The sequence below is a fragment of the Athene noctua genome, chromosome 11, assembly GCF_965140245.1.
Source record: "Athene noctua chromosome 11, bAthNoc1.hap1.1, whole genome shotgun sequence".
In the NCBI taxonomy this organism is placed as follows: Eukaryota; Metazoa; Chordata; class Aves; order Strigiformes; family Strigidae; genus Athene; species Athene noctua.
Window position 1 is genome coordinate 14666214 of NC_134047.1, and position 21908 is coordinate 14688121.

A 21908-nucleotide genomic window follows, 5' to 3' on the forward strand; every position below is an offset into this window, starting at 1 on the left:
TGTTTTGTTGCAGCATCATTTCAGTTTAGAGAAGCTGGGTGCTTGTTCTGAGATGTTAACAGATTACTCCAGAGGGTGGCATTGCATCAGTAGTTTGATTTATGCATCACTGTGAAAGCTACAGTGTGTTGGACACTTGCTCTGTAACTGCAGAGTTCCTCCTTGCTTCTGTGAACACAAATGTATTCTCTAGGGCAGCAGTTCACAAATTTTCCCCCTTTCCTGCGCCTGTATTTTATGCCCTGTCTTTTTTCCTAACCTGGTAATTAAATGTTTGGGGAGCAGCGAGTCTAGAGACACAAAGGAAATACAATGTGACTTGAGAACGGGTCCAGGGAGAGAGTATTTTTACTACAAAGCCACTAGGAATGTGGCTGCAGGGAACCTGCCCAGGAAGGGGGGGGGGGGGGCGGGAAGTCCTTGCTGAGAAGAGTCTGGGAGTGGGGCAGGGCAGAGAAGAGAGAGCCCCGGAGCCCCTTCTGCCTCCCCTCGCCCAGAGCAGCGCTGGCTCTCCAGCAGCTTTGCTTCGGGTGCGCCTCAGGCTACCTCCCAGCATAAAGCTTGAGGAGAGCTTCGCTGCTGTTAAAGTCCCGGCTGCACTGAGGAAGAGGGGCTGGTCTGGCCGCTAGCACTTAAGAGCTGAAGTGCTCACAGTAATCAGAAATCAAGCTAATTGGAAGAGGGCTGAAGCTCACTAGAGGACTGGGCTGAAGCTTTTGTCAAGCAACGTCACCCCTGTGGTGAGCAAAGTGTGGTCCCAACAAGGTATTAGTCCCACAGTGCTCCTGGGGGCTTGTCCCATTCACAGATGCTACACTGACTGACCCAAACTACTTGGTTTTCCTTATGGCTAAAAAACCCTAAAACAACACAGCTCTCGTCTTGGAGGCAAGGGATATAAATAAACGCTAAAGGTTAGGGGTTACCTAAGGCTTCTTTAAGGAAAGAGACACCTTTAACATGATGATAACTTTACCTGCTTCACAGCAGATGCTTCAGCGCCATGAATCCTGCTGTGACAGTTTGAGGAAAGCAGAGGATAACGGTCCTTGAAGGTTATGCTGCCAGGCATCATTAGCAAGAAAAGCTGTATCTAAGACAGCTGTCCAGGTGCCTCCATCTCAGGCACCAATAGGGAAAAAAATTTTTGAGAAACCTAGTATGAAATTCCTTTCAACCCCTCTTCCAGTAGCCTCAGAGCTCCTGTGTTGTTCTGCTTAACAAGGGCCAAGACAGTTAATTAACCAGAGCTGCAGACAGAAGCACAGACATGTTTCTCTATAGCACAATCAGCTTATGGTCTAATTTTCCAGAAGTGTCTTATGGCAGATTAGTTTCATGCCTGTTGCAGACATCTGTAGCAGGACATCTTGGCAGAGAAAAGACCCCCCCCGCCCACATATCACAGTGAGACAGGACCAGTCATAGGACAACACTCTGCTGTTGAATGCTCCAGAAGGACTTTTGTAAGGTCCTGGTAGGCAGACCAATTTGTCCTTGGCCAGAAAAATAGCTTGTTAAAAAGCTTCAAAAGAGCAAGTTATTTCCCTTCATGCCATCCTCATTCTCTTAGAATGTGGGTTACTCTTCCAGTAGTTGTCTCCTCCTTACAGGAGCAGCGTGATTTGAGAACATGACGCCATGTCCCTCTCCCCACTGGAACCTTAACATTTCATTGTTGGATCAGATCAAGATGGCACATCCGCCCAGGACACATCCTGGATCTAGGCAGGAGTGTCTGCAGATCCACATCCTGCAACTCAGTTACCAGAGCTAACTCTGTGGACCAGACAGAGAAACCTGGCAGCTACCATGGCAGCTGTTAATGGACAGTGTTCCTGGGATGCTTCACATCAACAATTGCATCATTCCAAATCTGGCACTATGTATGTAAACAGTTTGATTTTTTGGGAGTGGTAATGCTAGCATCAGATCTGCTTAGCAACTGTTTCATCTTCCAGTGTTTTATGGACAACCACCACCACAAGACTGTTGATCTGATCAGTTAAAGGAGTTTCTAAACTGCTTTTTATTTCTCCAATGACTTTCATAAACAGTGAACTAACTGCAAACTGTATGCCTGTGCTCAGTACAACATACCTGTTCCCCTGAAATCTCATTTCTCATGCATACAATTTAAAAGGAAAACCAAAAGATTTAAAAAACAAAACCCTCTCACCTTTCAAAAGCAGATTCAGGCAGGAAAGTATGATACTCCATTAACCACATTTGTCTTCCAGTGAACACTCATGTTCTCTGCACTTAAAGTTACTAGGAATAGATACTAGTTGTCTTTACAACTTCTTTCTTCTTCTCTCTGATGTCTAAACAGCATGTTAAACTGTAAAAAGATGCTCTGTATTAGCTGGACTACTTTGCTGTCTTTATATGCAATACAGGAACAATTACGTACCAGCATATAAACCCTGTTACTTGAGCTGCATCTGTAAAGCAAACTCCCCACAATTCAAGCCGTTACCCAAAATACATTTATGGTGTTAAGTCATCAGACCAGTCACCTGTGTTGCTTTTTAGTGGCGTGGTTACAGCTGTAAATAAGCCCACTTCCTTTCTTTTTTTAAAATTTCCTTTTTCTTTTACGCAATTCTCAGTGACCACCTTATACTAAAAGAAGCAAACTTGAAACCACTGTGAACACTTAAGTTTGCTGTGGAGAGACTATCAATAGTTACTTAGATCAGCACCAAAAAACCCAGATCTGGCACACAATGAAGGACTCTACAAGAAGGTCTCAAAGACAGTTCTTTGCAACTCTCTGTTTATTAAAAATATATGTCTCCTTGGAAGAAACACTGGTAACCAACTAGTGTTGTCATGATCGATTCGATACTGTCAGCTATGCCATGGAGTACATCATCTTTTTCTCCACGTGACTTGATGAGAGGGAGACAGGCTATTAGGAAAAAAAAAAAAAGAAAAAAAAAGAAAAAAAAAGACAAAAAAAAGACAGGAATGGCGTGACTAGCATCTTAAGACTTTTGTTTCACTTACTCCACTTCTCCAGGGACCGATGTTTATAGCAGCTGGAGCAGGACCAGCAGGGCAGGGGGCTTGATGCCGAACAGGAATCCATTGCCAAAGTCTGCTCCTTTAGGGTCGGTCCCACTGACAGCAGAATCCTACTGCCCTCCACCACGCTAGCGGCCACATCTCTTCTGCAGCACTGCTTTCTGTCCCGGAAAGCTGCTCGGTCCCTGCAGGGCTCCTTGTGATGCAGGACGAGTAAAGACAGCTTCTCACCAGACAGTACATGTACAGTCTTACAGCAGCTCTTGTTTACACTGAAAACTGTGGCCTGTGCACACCGTGCACCGACTGACACACTGATAACTGTTACCTTCAGGAAAGGGGACCAGCACCCTGCATGTTCACTTATCCCTATGAAATAGGGGGAGGGAGAACGGGCCAAGACTTACCTGCTCGTGCAGCAACCTCCTTTGTTCTGGTGCTTGACACTGTCTCAAAACCAGCGTTCACCAGTTCTTTGTAAGGTGGGAGCACTCTTCTACCTGTACTACAAGTACCCAGCAACACAGCTCCTTCTGAAAGGCTGGGCGAGTTTCCCCCCAGCTTCACACAAGGCTCTGTTCCCACGATGGAGCCCCAGTCAAGTGTGGCAGCCAAAGTCTCCTCAAAGACAGACATTTCTCATCTTGGGGCCAACTGTCCCAGCACCAACCGTTGCCTCACTTGAAAAATCCTAGTGTAGAGCAGATGGGTGCAGCTCTGCATCCCCCTGCCCCACCATCCTGCAAGCACAGGGCACCCAATTCAGATTTCTAAGGTGAACCTGAGAGAGGGAGCAGAGCCCAATTTCAGAAAGAGGATTTATGCCAGAGACAGAACCAGGCGAGGCAGCCGCACATTCACCTGCCAAGCCCCATCTCCCAGAGCAGCAGCGAGGTCCCTGCTGTGCTGGAAGGATGGCCCTGCCCCTGGGAAGGCCACCACCACCTGCATGCAGCAGAGCCAGGAATTTGGCACAGAGCAGGGAAGAGAGGGAAGAAGTTTTTCAATTCTGTTACTGATTTGCAAAATTGTGAGCGTCCATCCAAGGCACAGCTGGGGGCTTTTCCTGCCAGTGACTAATGCAGAAGAGAATGCCAACGTGCTGCCGCAAGCCAGAATGGGTTGTTTCACCTGTGCCCACAGGTACAGGGCCAGCCCAATGTCTCAGGTTTTCCACAGCAACACAGGACAGAGAATTCATTTGTTCCATGTGGCCAGTAGAGTATTTCCTAACTAAACACCGCAGAACTAGATTCTATTTACAATAGAGCCAGCTTAAAAAATAAGTTAAAAAACTGGATTTTATACCCATTCAGTTCATTATTAACAAGAGAAAAATGGAATAATGAAAAAAAAAAAGCCAACACAGCAACACAATATGGTTTTGGTTTAAAATCAGATTAAAAAAATAGAACCAAAAGGAAACCTCTCATGCAAACACATAAGGTGGTGTGTAAAACAATGTGCAATTTAATATGTAGTATCATCCATTCTCTTGCTGTGCAGCCTCCTGCTCAGTCTTCATCTCCCAGCCTCACTCAGATCAGCTGTTGCTCCTTGCTGGACCTCTGGTCCCTTCTGCAGGCAGCGTTCCAGTCTCTGCTCTGCCTCATGGACCTGGGGCAGCTGGCAGGAGGCTGGCCCCGAAGGGAGACTCTTCTGAAGCACCTGGTACAGTTTTGAGCTCCTCCTGCCCAAGTGGACTCCCTATGCCCAGTGGTTGGGACAGAGAAACTGAAAGATCCTTGCAATAATACAATACCTTTTAAGAGAGGTCCCTCAGGTTTCCTAGTCCACATACATATATATATATAATATATATATAATATCTCTCTCTATATTATATATAAATTACATATACAGATAAATAAAATGCTTTCTGCTGCCTTTCTGTCGCACTGTTCAGAGCTGCTAGACAGTCACACTTGGAAAAAATGCCCCTGGAGCTCTGATACTAGCTCATGTGCTCAGAGTCCATTGTTTCACTTGTTTCTTAACGTTAGTCCTTGGTCGCCTCCTCCCATCTTGATTCTTGGTTTAGTTAATAATAATAATAATAATTATAATAATAATAATAAAAAACGACCTTGAATGGGTTCTCATCTGTCTCTAATGGAGCAGTGGGAAGGTCCATGCAGGAATGGTGGGAACAGTCACGTGATGAATGAGATGAGTTCATCCCAACAAAAGAAACAGGACTAGAAAACTCAATTTTGCGACGATCTAAAAAAGGGGGCAGGAATAGTTTTCATATCCCCCCCCCTTGGGGCAGAGGGCTTGGGTGGGGTGGGACTTCGGAGATCTTCTGCTCACAGGGAAGCAGGTGGGGGACATCTTCAGAGTTTCTCTGGGGACGGGACCCAGATGTAGTGCCCAGACTGGTCCTCAATGATCTGTTTGATTTTGCTGTAAATTTCTTCAAGAGAGTCTCCTTGTACGATGGCTGGAAGAGGAAAGAACAAGCAAGACCTTGAGCATCAGGCGGTGCTGCACCTTCCCCACCACGAGCTACGGGAAAAGCCTTCACTCTGCACCAGATGGGCTGGTGTGGCGCAGCCAACAATTAATGAACGAGACAACCCGTGTCAAAGGAGCTGTAACAGGCGCACGATGACACACAGGGTTAACCCAGCGTGTCCAAGGGGATTAGCGAGAGCTGATCCCGCGCTGGCAGAGCTGCTGGCAGAGCTCCTGCGCGTGTGAATTGCCGGCTGGGTTCTCCACAACGGGCTGCTAATCAGCTTTGCAAACTGTATCACGCCACCGCGCAGAGGCTGCGAGCAGCTGGCCCCGGCACGCAGCTACTCCACCGCGGAGCAGGGGAGGGCCTGGCGCAGAGCAGCCGAGCGCCTCCCGAGGGGCCGCGTTGGTCCGTCCCCTCTGGTCGGTGCTGAGGGCTCCTCGTGTTTGTGGCTTCCTTTGCTGCGGGGTGGGAATCGCAGCACTGTCAGGCTGGAAAAGGCCAGCTTATGGCTGTCACTGCCAGCAGTGACTCTTGCCCAAAGACCAGTGGCATCTTGCTGCTTAGTACAGACACAACACGAAGCACTTCACTGTGCTTCCCACATCGGAGCAGGAAGATGCACACGGAGGGCCAAATCCTGCTAGTAATTCAGCCTGCCTGTGTGGCCCAGCCAGGTCCCTCCTCCAGCATCTCTGTGTTCCCTCATTCCTGCACAGAACTTGCTACAGTGACCATCTCTCTGCCCATTACCCACTTCTTTCAGCAATGGGTTTCATCCAGGAGCGTTCCTTCCCCAGGTCAACTTCTAACTCACCGTCCAAGTGCGCGACAGTGTGCCAAGGCATGCAAAACCATGGTGCACGCTGCCCTTGCGCTCTTCCTGGAAGAGCAGCTGGCAGCTCTGGAACTGCTGCGCAGGACAGGAGGTCTGGGGAAAGCTTTCACTCTGTTTGTACCCCTACATTTACTCAGCTGAGATCCATTTTTGGAAAACGTTCTGCTTGGGATTTTTCCCAGTAACTGTTAGGTGGGTAATAAAGGGTTTGGCAGGATTATCACTCAACTTTAGAAGAAACAGTTACTGCACTGGAGAAAAAAATGGCAGACCAGCTTCTCTGTCTCTTTGCCTGCCCATGATCTTCCAGAATTAATCATGTTACAAACAATAGTTCCTTAATGCACAAGGATGTCTCTGTGTGCCATGAGCAGCTCATCTCTGCAGGCACAAAGTGCCAGGCAGTCCCTGACTGGCTCTTCAGCAAAGACTACTCAGGAAGCCAGCCAAACTTCCAGTCTTTTTTTGGGAGATGTTTTGCAATAACTCAGGGCAGTCTCCACTATTTAGGTCACTAATTTTTTTATCTTTCCTCTTTAAAATTACTCTCTTCTCTTTTTGGCAGGGAGTTTTTTTATTTCCTGTAGCCTTGTAGCACCCTGAATCTATGCTCACTTCCCCTGCCTGGGGATTTTTTTCTTATTAAAGTTGGTGATAAACTTTCACAAACTCAGAAAATCCTGCCTGACAACTTGTCTCCTTCTCTAGACCTGGTTTACTCTTATCCACTGATCTTGGAGCAGTCTGCTTGCAGAGCTCTGCTGGCAAAGTGCCATTTCTTTTCTGCTTTGATGAAGCTGGACATTTTCCCATGACCCTGCAGTAAGACAGTGCTGGTAGAGAAGTCACAGCTGCCAGCTGGAAAAATAAAATAAATCAAGATAGAAGCCTGCTCAGGACACTCACCTGTAAAATACTCTCCAAACTCTTGCTCGAGTTTCATGGCTTTGTCAAAGACCTTGTTGGCCTGTTCATACGTCTGTCTCCGGTTCATCTCCCTGCCATGTACAAAAAACGAGAAACTTAGCTCTTTTTCTTAGCAATGAACAGAAGCAAAAATAGCCCATGGAGCCAGGCTGCCTGGGAAGCCTCTGCACACCAGGAATGGAAACTGTGCAGGACCCAGCTCTCGAAGGCAGGACCCATCCCCATATGTTCTTTGCTGCCTTGGCACTTCATCTCAACTTCCAACAGTTCTTCCCATCACCACCACTCCCCCTTTCACCATGGCACAGAAGGGGACTCAAATCCAGACAATCCTCCAAATTTGAAAGACCACAGCAGAAGTCTCCCTGCTTTTCCAGAGCCTGCCACCACCCTCCTTGCCTAGGTTCCCTCATCTTCATACAACACCCAAATAAGCAGTTTGTGGCTTGAGAAGGGGTTTTCCCAGTCCCCTCTGTGCCAGAAGAGCCTCTTATGATCCGAGAGTCCATCTCCAGCTACTGAATCTCCTCACAGATAATATTCTCTGCCCCTGCTTGGAAGAGTTGCAAGCTCAGCTTTCACATCCTTTCCAGCCTGCGTTCCCCGGGGCCAGGAGCAGCAGGACAAGCAGAAGGTCTCCCTTAGGCACACAGGAAACATCTCTCTGCTCCCGAGGGCTGTCCTGGCTCAGCCACCATCCAGCTGTGATCCACTGATACGGGCTGTAGGCAGCTCTCCTGGCTGGACTCAGGGCCCAGTTGAGCAGGTTACATCAGGCACATTTGGGAGCATCTTTAGATTTCCCATGGATAATCCTCTTTGGGGCAAATGAAGGGCTTTAAGCTAGAGCAATCCATGGAGCCTGGATGCACCATGGCATTAGATGTGACGGAACACCACAGAGACAGCAATGGCCCCAGCTCCTCTTAACAAGGGACAAGCTCAGCCCCAGCAGCAACCTCTGCTGCTTTCTAAAAAGCTGACGCAGCAGACATACAATCTCCTGACATGCCAGAGCTGCTTGCCCTGAAGAGGCACAGAACATGGTGTTGCACTTACATGAGAGCTTCAATGGATTTTGGTTTGATGAAAATGGCAATGGGATAAAGTTGTGCTTGTTGCAACCTCTTGATAGCATTGCCAGACACATCCAGGATGCAGTGTTTCCCCTGGAAAGGAGACAATCAGGATCAGACCTACCCACGCAGTCTACTCCATGAAGAAAACAGCTTGCTCATACAGATGTGCTTATGAAAGAGAGGAGCCACAGAGGTGAAACACCAGTCTGGAGACACAAGCCAACTCCCAGTGGCCTTGTGCTCCTGCCTGCTTATGGCAGGAGAGCAGCAATGCAAACGGACTGAATCTTTCTCTGAATGTGTGAAACAATTTACAAGCCATCGGTACACTCCAGTACTCCTGCAGAGGAAATGCTGCTGCTTCGAGGACACAGCCAGGCACCTTTGCCCTGGGAGCTCCTGGGCATGAGGCTGGTGTCACCAGTACCAGGCTTTCAGGTCAAGTCTGGGTGACAGAAGTACAACACTGAGGTGGAGCAATGCAGCTGAGAAAAGCAGCCACGTGGCTTGGCAGGACTCTGGAGGGAGGAGAGGCTCATACCACACTTGCTTAATGTGGTTACAGCCCTTCGTTAGCAACACAGGGCGAGGAGGGGAACTGCTGAATGTGTCTGGGTTTGGGCTGGATGCGTCCCGGTCCCAGGAATGCCACCCGACACTCACCCTCTCTGCCACTGCTCGCACTGACTGAATGCTGGTCCCGTAGAGATTGTCATTGAACTGCCCAGCCTCTATGAACTTGTTGTCCTGGATGTCTTTCTCCATCTGTTCGCGGGATACGACAAAGTGGTAGTCTTGTCCGTCTACCTCGTTCTCGCGCCGAGGCCTGGTAGTGTCTGGAGGAGAGCAGGCACCATGAGTGAACCCAGAGCGACGTGTGCCAAACCTCCCAGGAGGGAGAAAACCCACCCGTGCTCCTGGCCCCCTCCCCACACTGTGGGCTAGACCCTGCAAGTAGCAGAGCTACCACACTCCCCTCCCTCTAGCAAGGGCACCGAGCGCCAGCTGGGACTTACGGGGCACGCAGGAACCAAACTTGTGTGGGAATTCGGAGATGAGGTCATCGTTAATTCGGTCCTTTGTCGGCCCCAGGATGATCACTGGCCTCGCATAGTGAACTGCAAACAAGAGCCACAACCTGAGGCCCTGTCTGTGCTGCAGGCAGCTGACCCCTCTGCCACTCTTGGCATCAACCTGCCCTCTCCCTGCTAGCAGTGGGTGCTCCTGATCATGTGGGCACCCAAAGGTGTCTCCTCCATGCGAGTTTATCTCCTCCTGGTCACAGTCAACGTTTCCTTCCCATCTGACCCAAACCATCTGCATGACCCCGGGGAAGGTGCTGAGGGTTTTCGGGGTTACAGATCAGCAAAGCTGCTCCCTTGCCTGGGGCAGGAGCCAGACAACTGGGACAGCTGGGCAAGGATACCACAGAACTTGGGAACTGATGGGAGTCTAAGAGTCTGATTCAGCTTCTGGCAAGGAGACACCACTGAGGCTGGGACTATTCAGCCTGTGAAAGGGTCTGCAGGGACTGAGCATCAAGCACAGTTAAATGCTGAGGGCTGGTGGGGGGGGTTGCTCTGCAGCAGAGACCTGGTCTGAGGCAGGGAGGGATAATCTCATCCTCAGCTGGGAACTAAAGCCCAGCTCAGTTTTAGCTCTGGATCTCTCCCTTGGTCTTGCAGACCAGGTCAGAAGTCTTTTCTATTAATTAAAAAGGGACAATCAAGGCCAGGGGAAGCCCTGTGAGGCAGCATGAAAGGCTGGCTCCCCTGCTGCACACAACAGACAAGAAACTCCACTTGTGTTCACCCGGCATTGAGCTGGTACGGCAGAGGAGGGGAGGAGGTCACACCAGTCACCCTGGCTGTGCTGGGGACACAGGTGCCCACGCTGGAGCAGGCATGGGGCAGTTCAGCACCAGGACTTACTTTCTTGCCGCGTCACTGGCTCGTACGACAGGATGGTGTCCTCTTGTCCTTCTGCAACAGAGCCAGGGAGAGGCAGGTGAGCTCGCAGCTTTCCAGCCCCTCCACACCCGCCAGGAGCTGGCTCCCAGCCTGGCCAGCCTCCCGCAGCCCTGGGAACACCTCCAGGCTGTCCCCACCACGCCGCCAGCTGACGTGGAGCGTGACGGGCATGCAGTTACCAGCCCTTGATCCACGTTAATTATTCACATCCCAGCTCTGGGTCAAGTGTCCTCTTTCTCTCCCCGCTGCTGCAGGCTTGGGGCCCATTGGGACGCACCGTCCTCCCTGCAGGGTGGATGGCAGATGTGCTGCAGATATTTAGAGGACCCGCTGGGGATAGAGGGATAACTCGCTGCAGCTGGACCCCCATGCTGTTGTACAGGCTTGGGCTCCAGGAGCCACCTATGCTACAGACGTGGCCTCTGGCAGCAGACACTGAGGATGGGGGATCACCATGGACTGAGAATCCACCACCCAGCCCTGGAACAGAGCCCTGCAGCCAGGAAAGGACAAGGAAGCAGCCAGGCTCGCTCCTGCCCTCCAGCCCCTGCTCTTCCCACCATTGAGGAAAGAGCTGGCACAGCATGTTGGTGTCACCAGCAGGAAGGACCAGCCTCTGAACAGAACCACCACCAGGACAACACAAGATGGAATTGCCAAAATGTGCACACACACATACAAACATACGTGCACAGGGGTGGGTGTACAGGTGAGATGCACACTTACTGGAACTGCTCTCGCTGTCACTGGTGTTTGATGTCACACCCTCTGCAAAGCAACCAGAGAGACTCACTTCAGAAGGAGCACCGGCAGAAGGCACAGGGGCACCTTGGCTGTAACCCAGCACTACTGACTCAGGGCAGGGCAGTACCAACCTCCCGAAAAACCCACTCCCCAGCACCCGCTGGGAGGAGCCTGCACCGCATGGGCAGGGCAGCATCTCTTGCCTTTGCTGGGAAACTGGGGACGTGCAGGGGAACACTTGGCTACTCTGGGAGAAGGCAGGGATGCCAGGAGGGGGCTGCCTGGCCAGCATGGGCAGACGTGTGCAGGTGCTGGGCTTCCCAGGCTGAGGGAGGGAAGGTGGAGTGCATAAGGAGGAGGGTGCTGGCAGGGGGAGCCGGTGCAGCATGCATATGGGGGGCAGGGGAGGGCCCAGCTCCACACCAGCACGGGGATGGGGGACCCTACCTCTGGGGATGGGGCTGGCACTCACAAAGACAAGACAGTGACATGATGGGACAGAGTTTGGGGCTTTGCTTGCTTATGCTGATCCCAGTGCTGTGACTGCCCCACAGAGGCTTGCTGGCTGCTGTCTGCCCCCGGTCAGGCTCTGCACTAGTTGGGGGGGGTGTGGAGCTCAGCAAGGGACTCACACCCGGCTGGGAGAGATGAGGGGCTCCTGTCATCATTGTTTTTCAGCTCTGGATACGTGGTGCCCCAGGGAAGGTGGCAACACTTCAAAACACTGTCACTCGCCCCACTCAGAGCAGACCCGTCATGGTTATGGTCACCTCCCACCTGCACTGGCAGTGGCTCTGAGTCTCTGAGCGCTAAACCAGCAGCCAGCCCAGCTAGGAGCAGGAGGAAAAGGAGGATGAGGAGGCACAGCTCACCCCGGGTGCAGCAGGCAGCACTCAGCTGGGCGCGCTTAGGGCATGGCCAACATCCCCAAGCAAACTCCCCCATCCCCTCCCGCGTGCAGCAGCAGCGCCTTCCCAAGCCCAGCAGCCTCCGCCGGCAGAAGCGGCGTTCCCCAGCAGAGGGGCAGCGCTCGCAGGGCTCCTTCCCCGCACCCGGAGAAGCGCAGCTGCCCCAGCTGGAGCCCGGCCGCTCCCCAGGCACCACCAGGCATGCCAGCGACGGAAAGTGAATGATGCGCATCGAAATTCGACTTACTCAGGTTCTTTGCTCCATAATAATCGTCACTTAACCCAGGGAAGTCCTGATTTCACAGACAGCGAGAAGGGGAAGAGGGGGAGAGAAGAGAGCGCGGGAGAGGGCAGTCAGAGGGATGGGGGAGACAGAGCCAGATCAGCATTAGTGACAGGAGTGCAGAACGGCCCAGAGCTGCAACTGCAAGTGAGGTTACATGTTTTCAGAGCTGATGCCATCAGCCCGCTGCTAATGGCTCTCGCCTTGTGCTGCTGAATCCCCCCCCAAGCTCCTCCTCTCTGCCAAAGAGCCCCCACGGGCCACCCTGGGTCTGGGGAGGGCAGGGTGGCCACGGCAGCACGTGCTGGCACCGAGGGGTTGCAGCCCTGAGCTACCAGCAAGCAGGGCCAGGGTGTTTCTCCACGGTGCCTGATGGGGTGTACTGACAGGGCATGGCGGCTCTGCAGGCCTCTGGAACAGCTTGGCCGCTCCGGGGGAAGACACAGCACAGCCAGTCCTCCAACACGTGGCAGAGGGACACATTTTTCCCCACTGGCATGTGTTAGCTGCCCACGCCCCAGTGCTTGTATGGGCTGTGGAAACACGTGGGAACGACCCCCCACTGCAAGCTGGGACGGACAGCGGCCGAACACAGGGAGCTGGCTGTGGGTCTGTGACACGGGCTGGCGAAGTTGCCTGTCCCATCCCTGTGCCCCAGTGAGTCCCCAGCTCCAGCATGGAGCTGACTGGAGCCCAGCCGTGTCCAGGCACTACAGAAGACCCCCAGACTTAACCTTCACCACAGGCCAGAGGCTCACGCTGGCTGTTAAACTCACTGGAAGCTGGCGCCAGCCTGGCAAGGGCAGCAGAGGGATGTGGGCAGCTCCCAGCATCAACCTCCTGCCTCTGTGTCACACCCAAGAGAGCCACTGGAGGGGAGGGGACACACTTGCTGCGCTGGCACTGGGGCAGAGACACGGTTCTGCCTCCCCCACCTCCTCTTCCCTGAGGATCGAGGACTGAGGCTCTCTGTCTGGACACTTGCAGAAGGAGCAGATGCAGTTAAGCATCTGAAAGGAGGAGGGGCTGGGTTTGGCAAGCGACTCCAGTGCAGCCAGCGTCAGAATTAGGGCCAACAAGCTGCATGCCCTGCCTTCACTGGGAGCCCCGGGGTGCTGCCAGGTGAGAGCTGGGGAACCCCCAACATCTGCAGCCAACTACCATGTGCCTCAGTCGTGGATGGGCAGCTCCTCCACCAGCGAGGGCTCGGGTCTCCCATACTCACAGGGTTTAACCTGTGGGAAGGATTCTCAGACAGGAATACATAGTTGTGAGTCACTTCTAGGGGAGACGGGGAGCATAGCCAGGACCTCCCCAGCCCCTCAGCCCTGACTGGGACAGGAAAAGCTCTGCAGGAGGTGGCCAGCCCCTCGCTTGGAAGGGAGCAGCCCTAGGCAGGTGGAGGGAGGGAGCAGAGCCTGCAGCAGGGAGGGGAGAGTAGCGGGAGGGAGAGCAGGGGGTCAGGTGAGTGTAAAGTTGGATGAAAGGATGAAGACATTAAACATGAGAGAGAGAAAGAGAACACCAGCCCGCAGCCGTTGCTTTCATTTCAAGCTCTGGTTTGTCCCTAGCTGCTGGCACGACTGTGGAGCACAGACCCGACCAAGGGGAGACACCAGGACCCCTGGCTACAGAAACGTGCTCAATCTCTCCCCCCAAGGCAGGGGACCTGAGGGTTGCACGCCTGCCCTCTCTGGCCAGCTGCTACTTACGTTCCTGTCCGCTGCTCTCCTGGGCCAAGTTTTCTTTGCTCTTGTAAAATGGAAACTTTCGAGAGAGGCGGAAACTCTTTTTACGTTTCGTTTTGATCGACTGAAGAACATGGAGATGGAAGGGAGGACAGAAAAAACAATGGCGTTTAACGTATGTGGGAAAAATTAAAATGAAGAGACAATGAGGAGCTGTGTCAGGGCAGTTACCCTCAAATGAAATCATGGAGGTTACATGGAAACTGTAATGCAGGAAAAAAATTAAGCGTGGAGAAAAACGTGGTAGGAATGCTGGGAAGCTGACGGGGCAATCAGCAGCTCTGCAGGGGTTGCCAGGCTGTTCTCCCTTCCTCATCTGCTCGCTAAGCACTCCACGCAGGGGTGAGGGCAGCCACCTTCACCTGCATGAGCTGCCTGCAGTCAGCTCCCAGCCACGGGAGATAGTGAGACACTCTCTGCTCCCCGACCAGTCCAACCAGGGGTCCTTCCCCAGCACTTTTGCACCATCCCAGGCTCCTCTGCTCACCCCCTGCACAGTCATGGAGGATTGGTGCCGAGCAGATGAGGGCCTGGGGCAGATCCAGTCACACTGTCCTTTGCTTTGGGATTGCTCCAGCTGCCCCACCAGGCTGCTGGGATTCATCCTGCCCCTGCTAGCTACTGGGTCAAGGTGCCCTGCTGAGCCCCAGCTTGGCACTTACCCTGTTGGACTCAATCATTCCAGTCCTGGCATGGAACTTCACTGTTTTCAACCGTGCTCTCTCCTTCTTTTCCACCCTGATTGGAAGTTAAAGGGGGAGAAAGAGCTGCTAGTCCTGTACACATGCCCATCATGCCACCTGATAGCCTCCCCAGGTGGCTCCATGCACCCTTGGGTGGTGGCCCCATTGGCAAAGGGCAGCTCCTTCCCAGAGAGGGACAGAGGTGGAACCACCTGACCAGGGTCTGGCCAAGGCCAGCATCTGCAGGAGCAGGAGAGGGGAAAAGCCAACCTTCCCAGGAGGGGTGGGGGACAGATACGGGCCTGGCTCTGCCGACCGGAAGGCAGCGGCAGCCAGCTCCTCTGCTCCCTGTGACTTCCCACCTCATGGAACCTGGCTTGCAGAGGTTGTCAGAGGACACAAGGAGCAGCCTGCAGTCACTGCTGTGGTTCTGCTCTCACCCAGAGCTCCAGACTGGCTAACACTAGCTCTCCATCCCCACAGGAACCCCAGAGGGGTCCGAGTGCTCCCCTCCTCACTTGGGAGTCTCACCCAGCTTTGGAGAACATCTCCCCAGGGAGACCTGCACACAGGTCCAGCTTGCAACTGCAGTGTCCTTCATGCCACACAGCCAGAGGAGGAGCAGGTGAGATGGAACCTCAAGAAGATCCCACTCTGAGCAGACCCCCAAGGGCTGCAGGGCTCACAGAGGCTGGGGAGCAACAAGGAGGCACCATGTGTGACATCTCCTGCTGATGGACACTCACCTTTTCTTGCTGGGGATGACTCCAATCTGCTCGCTCTCGCCGTGGGGCGTGACAAGCCTGGCTTGCCACCACTCATCATCAGAGGCATTGATGACATGCAGGATGTCCCCGTAGGAGAAGCTGAGCCCCTGGCTGGGCAAGCAACTGTCCCGGGTCCGGTCGTAGTCAAACAGGGCTCTGCAGAGGAGCAGAGAGAGGAGCGATGCCTTCCCTAAGGATGGCCAGGCAGTGAGGGCAGCAGCACAGCCAACCTCCTGGGGCACTGCCACCTTCATACCTTAAGGGATTTAAACCCAAACTTTGGGGAAGCCTCCTGCTGAGGCAAGTTGCACCCCAGAACCACCAGCACACAGCTCCCACTGGCGGGCTCAGCACAAGCCCCAAAGCATGCAACACAGGAATAACAGTGCTGGACCAAACCAACTCGCTCTTGACCTCAGCTGCAAGAGGCACATAAACCACAGATGCACTGAAGAGGTCTGTGGTTAGCAAGCAGGTGAAGCTCACAAGGCCTCAACAAAGCAGCAGCGCGCATGAGGGCAGCAGGGAGATGGGGTGCAAAGCTACTCCCCACCATCCCTCCCAGGGGCTGCGGGGCCAAGGAGCAGGATGGGGAACATCAGACCCCACTGCTGGTGGGCAGTCACACAGGCAGAGACCACAGGGCACTTTGAGCACACGCTTTAGTTATGTCCAGGGGTACATTAGTCCAGAGCCTGTGAATTAGGAATGCATCTGAGAATAAGTATATCTCCTTCCACAACCGATCCTTTTCAAACGCTCAAACGCTTCCCCTGAGAACATCTGATTTAGTTTAAAATTATCTTCAGTATTAAACTAATCAGGTACAGAAAAGATTTTTTGATTTTTTATTTTTTTAACTAGAGGAGCACTAATACCCTTCCTGCACACACTTTTCTTGCACACAGCACTGCAGACCATACCCACAAGCTGCTCTCAGTGGTTTCATGTGCAACTAATGTCAGATCTCAAACCATGTCTGCTTGTCTGTGACAAACTAAACCAAACCATGGGAACAGTCACTAAAAGCACTAGCACACAACCCCTGTGTTCACTCCTGAGACATTGGCTTTGCTCACCCCCCAGCCTGACATGAGCCCAAGCACTACAAACACTGGCTTGCTGCTGGTTTAATCCTGGAATTAATAAGCCTCTTCCTCAACCAGGAGACATGCTCTCTGCCCTCCTTACTACCCTCTTCCACTGTGGGGACTCAGAAAGCACACGGTGCAAACGAGAGGGCCGAGAGACCATGCAGCAGGTCCCTGTGGAGCTGCAGAGCTGGGAGGGCACTTCTTCAGCCAGATCCCTGCTCCACTGCTGCCAGGGGAGCACTGGGCAATAAAACTTTTCAGGTCACTTGGGACTGGATCAAGACATCTGGTCTCAAATGGGGAGAAGAGGGACTGCCCCGTGAACTGGGAAGTCCCCTCCAGGACAAGACCCGGTGCAGCCCTACACGCCCAGGTACACCCAACCACCAACTTGCTCCCCCATTGCCAGCTTGCTCAGTCCCGGGGCAGCTCTTGTGCTCAGTCCCCCTGCACCCAAACGTAGCCCCCAGCACACTGGAGCCAGCAGCAAAGCACCACAGGGTGCTTTAGCTGGAGGTAAGCAACCCTTGCAGGAAGCTCCCGGCCAAAAGGCCAAAAGATAAGGCTGTGCGTGGCCGGCAGGCCCCTGCGATGCCATCGGGAGCAAAACAAGAGCCAAGGCCCCCAGGGAACTGGTCAGGCCGGTTCCAGAACAGCAGCGGGCTGCAGGCTGCCCTGCCCACAGCCCGCACCCTGCCCTGCAGAGCAGCGCTGGCCCCGTGGCTCCTCCTGCCGCAGCCACCGGCATCCCAGGGCAGGCACAGCAAGGCCTGCGCAAGGGCTGGACACGGCGAGGCAGAGACATGAGGCATTTGCTTCCCATGGCACGACACTCCCAGAGACCAGTGCCTGGCCACGTCAGCACCCAGGACCCACCATGGCTGGGGGCTCCCCGGGGTGCACAGGGCTCAGGGGCTGGACGGCAGCGTGGTGGCTCTGCTCGGCCCTGGCTCATGGCACGGCGCACGAGCAGCCCGGAGAGCAGATGGTTTGGCCAGAGGACAGAGGAGCAGTGCCAGGGACTCGGTGTGGCCTCCTCCCGGTGCCCAGGCACAATGCCCACCGTCCCCCATCCCTGCCCGGCACAGCCCTGGTGCCGGTGGACTTTGCCCAGCGGCAGTGCAGGCAGGAGGCAGGCAGGCAACGTGTGAACCTGCCTCACTCCTGCCCATGTTGTGCGACTGTGGCTCCGAAACACGTGGGGAGCACCTGGCACCCCTAAATCGGCTCCGGCAGGCACTCAGGTGTCAGGATCCAGCCCTGTCAACAGTACACGGGGTGCAACACAGCCTCACGAGGCTGACTCAAGCAGTTGGGTAGCAAGTCCTGTAATTGATGTCCTGTCCACAGCACAGCAGCTCAGCTGGTTTCGGGTAAACTGTGCTCGAAACTACCCCGCCCAGAAGGGCTGGTGCAGCCTGGGTGACTGGCGGCTCTCGCAAGCACTTTTGCGGGGTGCATGGCCGCCAGAGCCAGGGAGGGTTGGAAAGGGACATGCCTGGGGAAGCTCTCCCCTGGGATCGCTCTCTCAGTAAGGTGCTGCCCAGCTCCCATCCAAAGCCACCTGGGTGTATGTGAGGGGACACAGCGCTGTGGAGGCCACCAAAGCCACATGGAGGGACACGTCAAGAGATGCGAGACGCTACAAGCAGCCTGGAGGCAATGGCTTGCAGGCATACCCTAGTACATGCAGCACCTGTTCAGGCAGGGTACATGAGACTCATAAGCTCAACTCAAGCTGGATCCAGCCTGAACTCTGCTCCATCCACAGAGGTGTCCATGGACAGCAGGGAAGTAAAAGCAGGACTAGCAAGATGTTTATTCAACACAGCGCCTGGCTTGTTGCACATCCCCAGCACAGAGTCCTGAGATGCTAAATCAAGCAAGATGCCTGCACAGCCTCACTGGAAGGTGTGAACTGCAGCTCTCCCCTCCTGCCAGGCTAGGCTTACACCAGGTCCAGCAACAACCTGAAGCCCCTCTGCATGGAGCAGCCGTCAGTGGGAGAGGCAGGCTGATGCTGATGCAGCCTCGGCCCTTGTCATCCTTCCCATGGGCAAGAAGCATCCCCTGCTCCTCCCAGCCCCCACCTGCAACAAGCTGCGCAGGGCGAGGACTTACAAGATTATTTTAATTAGCAAGTTAAAATTACTCATTGGTTGTCACTCCACTCGCGCTGTGGTGGGCAGGAGGTGGCAGGAGGCAGGCAGTGAGCAGGGACTGCCCCGGCTGCACAGAACTTGCACAATTAGAGCTGCATGGCTGCTTAACCCCTGCCTGCCCCGCGCCTGGCTCCGCACCAAAAGCGCATCAAGGGCTCAGAGCAATAATCCTCCTAAGAGTTCATCTTCCCTCCAGCCAGATCTTGCCACAGGAATGGTGGGAGGAGACCGGGAGAAGCCTGTTAGCAGGGAGTGGTTTGAGGAAAGCACCCTGAATGCTTCCTCAAGCTGAGCAAGGCAGAAGCAGAGCTAGATGCCCACGTTTCCCAGTAGTCCCCAGCATGTTGGCCTGGCCAGCAGCCACCCAGGGCTCTGTAGAGACACCAGTGCTTTCCAAAGCAGAACAGCCCTTGGAAAAGGCACTCAACTGCAGAGCACCCAGCCCCGGTGAACCAGTGCAAAAGCACTCCTTTCCCTACCGCACCCTCTGTGCTTCACGATATGTCTATCACCCTCACTTTCCCAGCCTCTGAAACAACTGTCCACAGAGGTGCTGCACAGCCCAAGCTGAACCATCCCACCCTGCATCCCGTGCTGTGGGGATATACCCATCCCACCCACCTCTGGCTGCCTGGAGCAGCAGGGGCTGAGCCTTACCTGACGTAGAGAGATCTCTTCTCGCTTGTCCGGAGCGAGCCGGAGCCAGAGCTCATGCTGCTGTTCATCATCTGCTCTCTCAGGTCGTGGATCTTTGACTCGAAGCGGCTGTACTCTGTGGGGAGAGAGGTGGTCAGTGCAGGCAGGAGCTGCTCCCAAGCTGGCCCCCCCCTGCACTAGGCAGGGCTCAAGTGGTAAGCACCAAAAGAGGCAATGATAGTCTGTCCGTGGGGCATCTTGCCCACGAGCCTGTCCGTCCCCGTACACGAGGGAGGACAAAGCTGAAGAGGCTGCAGCACCTTGTGGGAGTCCAGGCAGGGCACCTGGAGCTGGCAGGGCACTGGCTGCTCCCAGACTCCTGCACAGACAGCTCAGGCAAGGGCTGCTGAAACCACCACTACGGAGCTGCAGCTCAGCGAGGGAACGGCTGGGCAAGACTTGGCAAGACAGTGACCTACAGAGCAGTTCAAACTGTGCCAAGAAAAAGAGCCCCTCCAGAAGACCCTCACCCACCAGCTGGAGCAGCAAGGCAGGACCGCAGTCATCAGGGGGGTCCCCACCCACCGCTCTGCAGGCAGCAGAGTCCCTTTCCCCAGCAGGCATGGGCAAGGGGGGAGGCAAAGAACAGCCCCTGCCCACAGAAGGGGAGCAGAGAGGAGGAATTCACCTTTCGCTCCCACATCCCAGCAGCAGAGACCCACAGGAGGAGCCAGAGGACCCTCCAGAAGCCACTACCACCCCTCTGCCACGGGGCTGGACAGGAGCAGCCACCACCCCAGTGCCCGCCGCCGTGCCAGCCCGACCTTCAGCCGGGTGTAAAGGTCGGGCCGACAAGCAGAGGGTGGAGGCACCAGCCCTGCTTCCCCAGGACTGACTGGGGAAAGTTTGCCAGGCAGCAAGCAACTGCAGCACCATGGCACCCCAGAAGCTGCCAGCATCACCACAGCCCACCCCGGCAGTTCTCACCCGATACCCTTTAATTTGTGCCCTGGGCACACCTTACAGTTACATCTCCATGTCCCAGTGAGAGGGCACCAGTCTCATCTCTCCTGTAAGACTTGCCTAGAAATCACTCTCCACAACCCAGCAGTTTAGATGTGGTTTGTTTTTTTTTTTTCTGTGAAGCGGGGCACAGCAGCAGAGGCAAGCACTCACTGCAGAGCAGAGCCCCAACAGCGTGGGCGATTGTGCAGGCTGCTGCCTGGCCTGCAGAGCTGCATGGCACAGGGGCAGCGGGAGCAACTCGCTGCTAAGAAATGCACTGCGGGCTGGGCTTGAGAGCCAGCCCCTCACTGCACAAGGAGAGAGGCCACTCGGTGCAGACCCACGTGGAGCCGGGGTTATGCAGCTGCAGCTGGGCATTTCCTGACTCTCCAGCCAGACCTACCTGGGCATCCCCCTCCCGCACTCAGCTGCCAAAGATGCGTTTTTACTTAAAGACCGAAAAAGGTGATACACACAAAAACTGCCAAGCAACACACGAACTCCATGTGAAGCCCCTTCCCTGGGACATCAAGAGGTGCTGCATGCCAGGCAGAGTCTGCTGCTTAAGGTGGGGGGGGTCATCAGACCCCCACCAACCCTGGCTGCCCCATGCAAGGGGCACCCCTGCACCCACCAGCCTTCCTGCTAGCAGAGGGAAACACAGAAGCAGCCAGGCATGGGCAAGGCTTATTTTAGAAGAAAACTGAAGTTTGACATCAAAGCAGCACTTTCGCACTTGCTGACCAGCACCAGGGTTTTACAGAGCTCCCAGCAGAGGGATGTGAGCTTCATCCTGCTCTGCACCTCTCACCCCACACCAGGGTGGACGACAACATCTGCAGCACAGCTCACTCTGCCCCAGGACGCCCATGAGCTCTTATATCCCACAGGAGCATCCATCCATCCATCTGCAGCTGCTCTGCAGACCCTCTTTGGTACGGAAGAGATATTTCTCCCGGAAAGCTGCTGAGTTGTGCACTACAATCCCCATCCCCAGCCGAGTCATCCCAAACCCCACTGAGGGTACAGACTCGGTGCACACTCTCCACTGAGAGGACTACTGCTCCCTGCCACATGGGCTTGAATCCCTTCTGCAACACCCTTCTCCACGAGAAGCCTGGCATAAATGACAGACTGCTTGGGATCAGGCAGGCAGTGAAGGGCAAAAGCAGGTTTAGCCACCACTGGCATCAGGGTGGGGATGTCAGGAGGGCAACCTTTGGGTACCACTGCCTTGTCAGCAACTGCATCCCCTGCATGCAACCCAAGGGCAGAGTGACATCTCAGATGCCACCACTTCGGCCAGGGCACTCCATGGAAGGGAACTTTCCAAATTTTTCTGGAGTGGCCACATTGCTTGGAGGGGCTGGGAAAAGCCCGCTGACACAAGAGGCACAAGCCAGGCTTGATGTAGCAGACTGAAGGACACAGGGTCTGCTCTGGCTTTATGCCCCAGACAGCAAATAGAATCCTGTCCTAGGAAGGGTCTCCCAAGGAACCACCAACCTGTGCTCACTCTGACTGCGGGAGGGCACAGGGAAGAGGAGCAGCCAGCCCCAAAAACAAAGCCACC

General features: G+C 54.3%; 1 protein-coding gene across 14 annotated transcripts in view; it reads right to left on the bottom strand.

Moving 5' to 3' along the window:
• Positions 1 to 2757: 2757 nt before the first annotated feature.
• Positions 2758 to 21908, bottom strand: part of DLG3 (discs large MAGUK scaffold protein 3) — a 79906-nt gene continuing 60755 nt past the window's right edge. For 4 of the 14 annotated variants that reach the window (XM_074914872.1, XM_074914878.1, XM_074914877.1 and 1 more), the window contains 11 exons: positions 19352 to 19466; positions 15418 to 15594; positions 14651 to 14726; positions 13953 to 14052; positions 11032 to 11073; positions 10267 to 10317; positions 9352 to 9453; positions 8999 to 9171; positions 8316 to 8425; positions 7236 to 7327; positions 2758 to 5473 (listed from right to left, as the gene is read on the bottom strand). In XM_074914872.1, coding sequence (XP_074770973.1) covers positions 5367 to 5473; positions 7236 to 7327; positions 8316 to 8425; positions 8999 to 9171; positions 9352 to 9453; positions 10267 to 10317; positions 11032 to 11073; positions 13953 to 14052; positions 14651 to 14726; positions 15418 to 15594; positions 19352 to 19466 — 1145 coding nt within the window. In that variant the 3' untranslated portion in view covers positions 2758 to 5366. Of the gene's footprint in view, positions 5474 to 7235; positions 7328 to 8315; positions 8426 to 8998; positions 9172 to 9351; positions 9454 to 10266; positions 10318 to 11031; positions 11074 to 12204; positions 12251 to 13952; positions 14053 to 14650; positions 14727 to 15417; positions 15595 to 19351; positions 19467 to 21908 lie in introns of all 14 variants that reach the window. The other 10 variants (XM_074914882.1, XM_074914881.1, XM_074914880.1 and 7 more) reach the window with 7 other exon arrangements.